The sequence below is a fragment of the Condylostylus longicornis genome, unplaced genomic scaffold (assembly GCF_029603195.1).
Source record: "Condylostylus longicornis isolate FDR11 unplaced genomic scaffold, ASM2960319v2 ptg000039l, whole genome shotgun sequence".
In the NCBI taxonomy this organism is placed as follows: Eukaryota; Metazoa; Arthropoda; class Insecta; order Diptera; family Dolichopodidae; genus Condylostylus; species Condylostylus longicornis.
Genome location: NW_026578008.1, coordinates 1,757,293 through 1,767,949, shown reverse-complemented (window position 1 = coordinate 1,767,949; position 10,657 = coordinate 1,757,293). Strand labels below are relative to the sequence as shown.

The 10,657-nt window shown below is 16.8% G+C and overlaps 1 protein-coding gene across 1 annotated transcript; it reads right to left on the bottom strand.

Annotated features, from left to right (window-relative positions):
• Positions 1-7,832: 7,832 nt before the first annotated feature.
• On the bottom strand, positions 7,833-9,782 carry LOC129609480 (cuticle protein-like). The gene is made up of 2 exons (XM_055521398.1): positions 9,684-9,782; positions 7,833-8,381 (listed from the first exon to the last, which is right to left on the bottom strand). The coding sequence occupies exons 1-2, from the start codon at positions 9,690-9,692 to the stop codon at positions 7,833-7,835; spliced, it is 558 nt and encodes a 185-aa protein (XP_055377373.1). The 5' UTR covers positions 9,693-9,782.
• Between the last annotated feature and the right edge of the window lie 875 nt (positions 9,783-10,657).

Below are 10,657 nucleotides of genomic sequence, written 5' to 3'. Positions count from 1 at the left end.
AAATAAATAAAAATAAATAAAAATTAATGAAAATAAGTAAAAATTAATAAAAATAAATAAAAATAAATACAAATAAATAAAAATTAATAAAAATTAATAAAATAAATAAAAAAAAATTAAAATTAATAAAAATAAATAAAAATAAATAAAAATTAATAAAAATAAATAAAAATAAATAAAATAAATAAAAATAAATAAAAATTAATGAAATAAGTAAAATTAATAAAAATAAATAAAAATAAATAAAAATACAATAAAAATTAATAAAAATTAATAAAAATAAATAAAAATAAATTAAATTAATAAAAATAAATAAAAATAAATAAAAATAATAAAAATAATAAAATTTAATAAAAATTATAAAAATAAATAAAAATAAATTAAAATTAATAAAAAATAAATAAAAATAAACAAAAATTAATAAAAATAAATAAAAATAAATAAAAATAAATAAAAATAAATAAAAATTAATGAAAATAAGTAAAATTAATAAAAAATAATAAAAATAAATAAAAATAAATAAAAATAAATATAAAATTAATGAAAATAAGTAAGAAAATTAATAAAAATAAATAAAAATAAATAAAAATAAATAAAATATTAATAAAATTAATAAAAAATAAATAAAATAAATTAAAAATTAATAAAAATAAATAAAAATAAATAAAAATAAATAAAAATAAATAAAAATTAATGAAAATAAGTAAAAATTAAAAATTAATAAAAAATAATATAAAAATAAAATAAAAAATAAATAAAAATTAATAAAAATTAATAAAAATAAATAAAAATAAATAAAAATAAATAAAAATAAATAAAAATTAATAAAAATTAATAAAATAAATAAAAATAAATTAAAATTAATAAAAATAAATAAAAATAAATAAAAATTAATAAAAATAAATAAAAATAAATAAAAATAAATAAAAATAAATAAAAATTAATGAAAATAAGTAAAAATTAATAAAAATAAATAAAAATAAATATAAATATATAAAAATTAATATAAATTAATAAAAATAAATAAAAATAATAAAAATTATTAAAAATTAATAAAAATAATAAAAATAAATAAAAATTAATAAAAATAAATAAAAATAAATAAAAATAAATAAAAATTAATAAAAATTAATAAAAATAATAAAAAATAAATAAAAATTAATAAAAACTAATAAAAATTAATAAAAATATATAAAAATAAATTAAAATTAATAAAAATAAATAAAAATAAATAAAAATAAATAAAAATTAATAAAAATTAATAAAAATTAATAAAAATAAATAAAAATAAATAAAAATTATTAAAAATTAATAAAAATTAATAAAAATAAATAAAAATAAATAAAAAATTATTAAAAATTAATAAAAATAAATAAAAATAAATAAAATTAATAAAAATAAATAAAAATTAATAAAAATAATAAAAATAAAAATAAATATAAATAAATAAAAATTAATAAAAATAAATAAAAAAATTAAATAAAAAACTAATAAAAAATTAATAAAAATATATTAAAATTAATAAAAATTAATAAAAATAAATAAAAATTATTAAAAATTAATTAAAATTATTAAAATAAATAAAAATAAATAAAAATTATTTAAAATTAATAAAAATAAATAAAAATAAATAAAATTAATAAAAATAAATAAAAATTAATAAAAATAATAAAAATAAATAAAAATTAATAAAAATAAATAAAAATTAATAAAAATTAATAAAAATAAATACAAATAAACAAAAACTATTAACAATTAAAAAAATTAATAAAAATTAATAAAAATAAACAAAAATAAATAAAAATTAATAAAAATTTATTCAAAATAAATAAAAATAAATTAAAATTAATAAAATAAATAAAAATAAATGAAAATTATTAAAAATTAATAAAAATAAATTAAAATAAATAAATATTAATAAAAATAAATAAAAATTAATAAACATAAATAAAAATAAACAAAAATTAATAAAAACAAAAAAAAATAAATAAAAATAAATAAAAATTAATAAAAATAAATAAAAATTAATAAAAATAACTAAAAATTAATAAAAATAAATAAAAATAAATAAAAATTGATAAAAATAAATAAAAATAATTAAAAATAAACAAAAATAAAAAAAATTAATAAAAATTAATAAAAATAAATAAAAATAAATTAAAATTAATAAAAATAAATAAAAATAAATAAAAATTAATAAAAATTATTAAAAATTAATAAAAATAAATAAAAATAAATAAAAATTATATTAAAAATAAATAAAAATTAATAAAAATAAATAAAAATAAATATAGATAAATAAAAATTAATAAAAATGTATCAAAATAAAATAAAAAATAAATTAAAATTAATAAAAATAAATAAAAATAATTAAAATTATTAAAAATTAATAAAAATAAATAAAAATAAATAAAAATTAATAAAAATAAATAAAAATAAATAAAAATTAATAAAAATTAATAAAAATAAATAAAAATAAATTAAAATTAATAAAAATAAATAAAAATAAATAAAAATTAATAAAAATAAATAAAAATAAAATAAAAATAAATAAAAATAAATAAAAATTAATGAAAATAAGTAAAAATTAATAAAAATAAATAAAAATAAATAAAAATAAATAAAAATTAATAAAAATTAATAAAAATAAATAAAAATAAATTAAAATTAATAAAAATAAATAAAAATAAATAAAAATAAATAAAAATAAATAAAAATAATAAAAGTTAATAAAAATAAAAATATACAAATAAAATACAAAAAGGAATTGCTTTTTAATAAAAATAAAATCAATTAAAAAAAAAAACAAATATATGTGGTAGTAATATTAATTAACATGACAAGATAACTATGGCATATATACAAAAGCAACATAATCCTAAAATGATAAATGACATTTCCATGATTCGTTTTGCTTTCATCATATAAAACATAGCTAATATGAGAATGTGTAAAAAAAAAAATTTATAAAAAAAACTATTAGAGCAAAATTTTTTTTCATATACGATCAACTTAATGACGACAACAAGTTATACGACATAGTTATTAAAAAAGGGGCAGCATCAAGTGATCAAGTGATTGTGGTTTTCATCATAATTTTTGTTTTTTGTTTTTTTTTTTTTGTATGCACTTTACACATAATAACAGTTGGATTATAGATCATAGAGTGACCATCCTCAAAAAAACAAAAAAAAATATTAGATGGTTTTTTATTAGAACGTAAAATTTTTTAATGTAAATTGAAATTTACGGGAAAATTTAGTTGATGTACAACAATATTAATCCGAGGTGATGGGTTAAAATGTAAAAAATCAAAATTTTTTTTCAAAATTAATATCTTAATTTAAATTTGCTTAATTAAGCCGAACTACGAGTATAATAGCCGAATTTCTATTGAAAAATTAATTTTAATTAATTTCTTATATAGTCAAAATTTGAAAAATGAATTTTACAACCGTGTATTCAAAAAGTATATGATTTGTAATAGAAAAAACTAAATTTGGTACAAGATTAAATATTAAGTAAACTTACTCAAATATATTGTACAGTTTTAAGCAGATTTTCTTTAATTTTAATAGAAATTTTCATTCTTTGTAACACATTCTGCATAATTTGTTCGATATTTCAAGTTTAGTTGAGTATTCTTGTTTCTTTGAATTTTCACATTATAGTTTAAGAGAAATCGCTTTATTTGATTCTCTTAAGAACAAGTCCAACTAGAAGTATTAATAAAATCAATTACAAATAATAATCAAATATTTTTTTAGAAATTTAATACAATAATGGTCACTTTAATTACTCAATATTAAAAAGTTGTAACTATACATTACATTAATGAAAATATTTATGTACAGCACATTATTTAACAAAACATTAATGATATTTTTATGGAAAAAAAAAATTTAAAAATTAAATAAGCGAAAGTTATGAAAAAAATTTTTTTTAAATACATTTTTAATGATATCTCAACTGTTGTATATAAAATTATAATTTAGAAAAATGTAAGCCAGTTTTATTAAAATTAGAGTTAACTGAATAAATAAAATGTATGTAATATTGGTTAGTAAGTTAGGAGTGCTTTAATTGTAATTTTAAATTACGTTATACACACACAAACTGAGTTTACTGCTGAATTATAAAAACTAACACAAATGGTTAAAAATAATGGTTTATTTATGTATTCCCATTTATTTGTAATATAAATACAAGATCTTAAATGAGGATAAAAAACTGTTAACATTGTTATTGTCATTTGTATCAGACTTGTAGTCTTGTATTCTCCTTTTCTCTTCTATAGTTTTCTTTTTTCTTGTGTACTTACTCTAATTTTTTATTAATAATAAATTAAAAGTACAGGATGTTGAAAGAGTTTCGAAATTAATTTAATATTATAAATTATTTAGAAACATGTATATAAATATTGTTATACTGTATAATATTACAGTTAATTTATTCTTTCAGAAAATATTATTATAATTTAATATTAAAAAATGGGACTTGGTCAATTTAATCTTATACTGTTTTATATTTTTTAATTCCCTTGCTTGTATAACATTTTAATTTTAAACTATGATATATATATTTAAAAATAATTATACTGTAATGCAAATGTTATGTATTATGTGTATATGTTGACAAAATGTGTTCTCCTATACATGTTTGGTACCATTCAAAATGCTACAATTAATATTCGAATACAACCTGTACACAATATATAACATCATTTTCTGTTATATTGTAATTCTTTTAAATTTAATATGGTTAAAAATAATGTAAGTATTTCCAATCAACCACCCACTAAACAGACAAAATATTCAGTTAAAAGATCAAATTCCGAAATTGTATATGTACATAAATTTATTGAAATAATATGTAGCAATGTAGTATACGGTGTGGTCATTGCATTGTTTTTGGTATTTTTTCTTCCTTATTAAATTGTGTAATCAGTTTGTTGTTGAAAGCATGCCATAAACTAAATTGAAAAATTAAATCTGAAATCAATGATTGGAATATACTTTCATAATATAGCATAATAGGATGCAATAAAATGAATATTTTTCTTATCAGTTTTTCTTCAAATTAATTGGATTATTTTTTATGTATTTACTTCTACGTATCTTGATCCTTAACAGTATTGTAGTAAAATAAAATATAGACAAATTAAAGTTGTTACGGAAAAGAATTGATCTGCAGTAGATGAAAATTATTATTAAGTAGATACACTGAATCGTGCACAAATCATTAAAAATATTCATTGATGGAGCAAAATACCATAGTTTAACCAATAAAGAACATTTGACAAAGAATTGCTAAATACCTTTTTAATCTCGATTTGTAAGAATTATTATTAAGAGAATAATTATTCAAAATAATCGTAAATATTTCGACGTATTCTTATGGAATCGGCTTCAAAATCCTAGAAAAGAAACTTTGAGAAAATTTAATATTATAATAAAAATATGAAATTTATATTGTATAAAATAAATTATGGACACCATGTGAATTTCGCCAACATGCAGTAAAAATTTTAAAATTTTTGAAAAATTATCTTGTGTAATATTAAAAGAAATTTTGAGGAGCTGTAAAACTTTACTTAACTTTTATAAACTATGCTGTTATTCAACAAGACTCTTAACTTTTAGTAAATAGGATTAAGCATAACTCTATAATATAAAGCTCTTATTTAGACAAATTAAATAAATTAAAATAAGTAGATAAAATCAGAAATACTTTCAATTCTTTATTTCTTCCCAATATGACTTTCAGAATAGCGCAAGTATTTACATCTAACATCGTATTAAGGGATTATTTGTGATAGACTAGAATAAAACATTGAATAAGTGATTGTAACAAGAATTAGACAAGAAATATGTTACTATCACTTAGTAACCGACAAGATTCTTTGAATACACATAACATGTGAGGAATATGGGTGTGATTATCAAATTTACTCTCTTTCTTCTATTTCCATTCAGGCAAAAAGTGAATTGCAGAATGGAGCTCATATTTCGAATTCCCTGCCAAATTGTTATTTTTATGATTTATGAATTTTTCAATTGTTTTTCTCACAATAGTTAAGAGTTGATCTAATATTATTTTTCATATTGTCAAAAGAATTCGTTCTCATCTCCCAAACCCGCATTCTTATCTCCTAAATCTATTCTCGATCAAACGGATTGTATCATTTAGGGGTTCTCTTCTAATAAATCGGAATTGCTTAATTTTTTTTTCTTCCTTTGTTCACTCCTAGAAGGAGCATAGGGCTAGTGCATGATTTCTCATGCATTAGTTTCATAGCGTCATAGGGTTTAACTAGGTAGGTGACTAGCCTGCCGTAGAGAATTGCTAAATTAATATCAATAAAATAGAAAGTGTTATACAAAAAGTGAAATAAAAAGATTTTTTTTTTATCTTTTTTTAATATTTTGCATAAAATTTTTTTTATTCTATTTTTTTTTTATACATATTGATTTTCTTCTTTTTCTTTTTTTTGTGATAAAAAAATCATACATATTTTTTTTCTAGTTTTGCTTTTTTTAATAAAAAAAAAATTTTTTTTTTAATAGTATTTACAAGTTAGGCACATCTTATTCAAATAAAAAAATTTAAAAATGCAATGGTAATTGATCTAGATGAGATTTGTTTTCGCGCTTTTTCTTTTAACATAATTTACATAACTGTTATACATACATATATGCATATATAAAAGTGTATAGTAAATTATATATATAGTAATATTTATATTTACTAAGAGTATTCAGATGTCGTAATATTAATTATTATTTTTATATAATATATTATTATATTAGATATAATTATTTAATTATTGTGCATAGACAACTACACAAAAAATGGCAAATAGAGTAATTAAATTTTTAATATAATATTAATATTAATAATAATAATGATAATATAGAAAAATATAGAATATATAAAATAATATATAAATGACACATAGTGAAATTCAATCAATTCATCTGTTTAGATCCAAATCTGTTATACTGTTTCCGTTTCCCATTCGTTTACATATTATTATTTTGTTGTTGATTCTTTTATACATTATTTGTAGAATTCCTTCATCTTGCCTTTTGTTTTTTTTTTTTTGTTATATATAGCTCACTTTTAAATATACATACGTAATTTTATAATGTTAAATATTTTTTCTTTATTCATTAAAATTTTTTTTTTCCTTTTTTTATACATAATGTAAATGCTTTTAAATTAACAATGACTTTATAACAGTTATAAATAATAATGAATGTTTTATTATTGTTGGTTTGTTTGTTTTTCTTTTTTTTTTTTTGTTTTTGTTATAATTTTCTTTTTCAAAAGAATTGAAATAGTTACAAAGATTTTCTTTAATTTTTTTTTTCTGTTTTTCTTTTCTTTTTTGCTGTCTCTTTCCTATATTTACAAATATTTATTATAATATGATAAATGATAGTAAATGTATAAGAGTATAATAGTTAATTAGCAATGTATAGTAGATAATATAAGTGTTGCAGTGAATGTGATAATACAGTATAAATATAATAATTATTTAAAGATTCATAAAATCTCTATATTATATACGAATCATTTATAACACATAATACATAATTAAATGTATAAAATGCTTGAAATATACATACATATATAGAGATTTTTTCATATTATTTATATTTTATATGTATGACACATATATATACAAAAGAAATTAGAAAAAAAAACAGAAATAAACAGAATTTTTTTATAATATTAATAAAATAAATTTTCATATATTAAAATTATATAAGAGTTAAACAAAAAAAAAAAAAAAATTTTTTTTTTTTTTAAATTATTTTTTTTTTTTCTTAATGATGATAGGCATAAGCTGGTGCATGTACTGCAACATGGGCAGCTGGTGCTGCATATGCAACTTTAGCAACTGGTGCTGCATATGCTACTTTAGCAATTGGTGCTGCATAATGTGCAACTGGTGCATGATATACTGGTGCTGGTGCAATTACTTTAGCAATTGGTGCAACTGCTTTAACAACTTTATGTCCTAATGGTTCACGTCTAACAACAGCATTAAAACCATTATGTGCATCAGATGTATATTCAACAATACGATGGAAACCATCAGCATCAATTAATGAATATGAACCATGTACAACATCACCTTGACGTGATTCTTGTTGTGATTTAATATCACCAGTATGTTCATCATGTACTGAATATGAGAAATCATAATGTGCTGGTGCATCATATTCTACTTGTTTAACTATTGCTGGTGCTGCATATTTAACTACTGGTGCAACTGCTTTAACAACAGCTGGTGCTGCATAATGTCCTAATAATGGTCCATGTGCATAATGTTGTGCACTAGCAATACCAATGAATACGAATAATGTGATGAACTATATATATATATATGTATATAAAACATATTTATATAAAAAAATATGTATATTTGAATATGAATTATTTATTGTAGGTGTTTATTGGTAAGTAGAATAATTTTTAATTGAATTGTAAAGAAAAAAATAAGAAGAAATGAAAAAAAATTATATTAAATATTTATGAAACAAAATAACATAAGGTATAATATTATTATTTATATGGAATTTATATAAAGTTAGTTTTTGAAAAATGAAAAATATTTGAAAATTATTTCAAGTAGATTCTATATTTTTAATACAAATTTAGACCCTACAGTTTTATCTACACATTTTCCCTTTAAAAATTAAATAATATACAGAATTTTTCGAATTAAGGACTAAATGGTCAACTTTGGGAGTTTTTTCTTGAAAACTCCAGATTTTGTTGTTATTTAGAATTAAATAAACTGAATGAATCCCTATCGTATTATTATGTTCAGCAATAAATTTGCATATATTTCTTATGTGAACTAGAAACAGTACAAATTCGAAATCAGAGAGAACTCGGCTTTAGAATTTTAAAAAAATTTTAGTAAATCATACCGTACCCGCCAATCAATAAAATGCAATTACAATTTCAATCAAATATAAAATTAAGGAATTTTTAATTAAATATAGAATTTTCAAAGCAATATTGTTTCTGTATTCGAAAAACTTGGTAACCGAACCATTAGTAAAATGTTAAAATAATAAATTTTATTAAAAATTTTCATGAAAAAAAAATTTATATTATTAAAAATATCTAGTTTACGAGTATATTAATTCTAATTAATACTTTTGTTCTAATTTATAATTGAAAAGGATCACATTTTTATACAAGTTATTTACTAAAGAATTAAATTAAAATCTCTGAATTTTAATAGAAATTTAAATTTTACTCCTATTAGAATATTTTTTTTTATTTTATTTGCAAACTGAAAATTTGTTCTATCGTTCAATTTCTGAAATTGAATTCTTTCATTAGAATTTCTCATAATATAATTCTTTATCTTATATTCAACAATATATACTTATATTATATAATATCCTTTTATATAATACAGTATGCATAAGAGGTCGAATATAGGATTAAAATGTTGAAATCTTTATTAAATTCTAAATTCACATTTTATTTAATATTAGAATTTTTTTCAAATTAGAATACACTTATGAAACATTTGTAAATTAATTAATTTTCAATATTTCAGCACAAATAATAAAAGTCCTTAATTCATATTTTTTTTTAATATTAATTGTTTTTATTTTAAATTTTAAAATTTTAAATTTTTTTTTTTTCCTTACTTTGAACATTTTGGCTTTAATTTAATTTAAAATTTTATTTTTAGAATTTAATTTATATAATATTTTTAAATATTATTATTTAAGGTAATTTTTTTTTTTGAAATTTATTTTATAGAAAAAAAAAACCAAAAAAAGCAAACTTGTTGTTTTTTCACAGAACACCTGAGGTAGACTACGATTCTACAGAACTATACCTTCGACTTTTATAGTAAAGTCTAAGGCGATAATTTCTTCTGTTCGTTCGTTCGTTGTATTCCTTTTCAATGATGAAAGAAAAAAATCAGATTACTTTTTACTTGCAATTATTTTTTTTTTGTTTGTTTTTTTTTTTAATTTTCATTGCATTTTCATTGCACATATTCATTTAACCGGCCAATATTAACCCACAAAAAAAAAAAAATAAAGAACAGATAGGCATATTGTAACCAAAAAATGCAACTCTACACTATATACAAACATACATACATTATGTATATGTACATTTGTGTACATAAAATACAATATTTGGTAAAAAAAAAACATACCAAAAAAAAACTTACAAGCATAGGTAAAACCGTGCAAAATTTTATTTTTTATTTTATTTTTCTTCAATTTTGTTAAGAAAAATCCAAAAATGCAACAACAAGAGCAATGCAACAAAAAAAAAACAAAATAAAAACAAACAAACAAAAAATTCAAATTGATTGTAATATTTGCCAATACAGCATGCAATTTAATGTAGAGCAGCGCGCCTAAAAGTATAACAATAATAATAAAGAAACAAAAAAAAAGAGAAATAAAAACAAAAAAAAAAATTTTTTTTTTTGCTCTTAAACGATAGGCTCAGCTAACATTTTTTTTATTTTCTTTTTTTTTATGTTTTTCTTATTTTTAATTATTTTTACTTTTTTGTAATTTTTATCATTATACGGAGACCTTATAGTAAACGCACTACAAATATAGGATTTTATATTTACCTACCTGCCTACCCCATT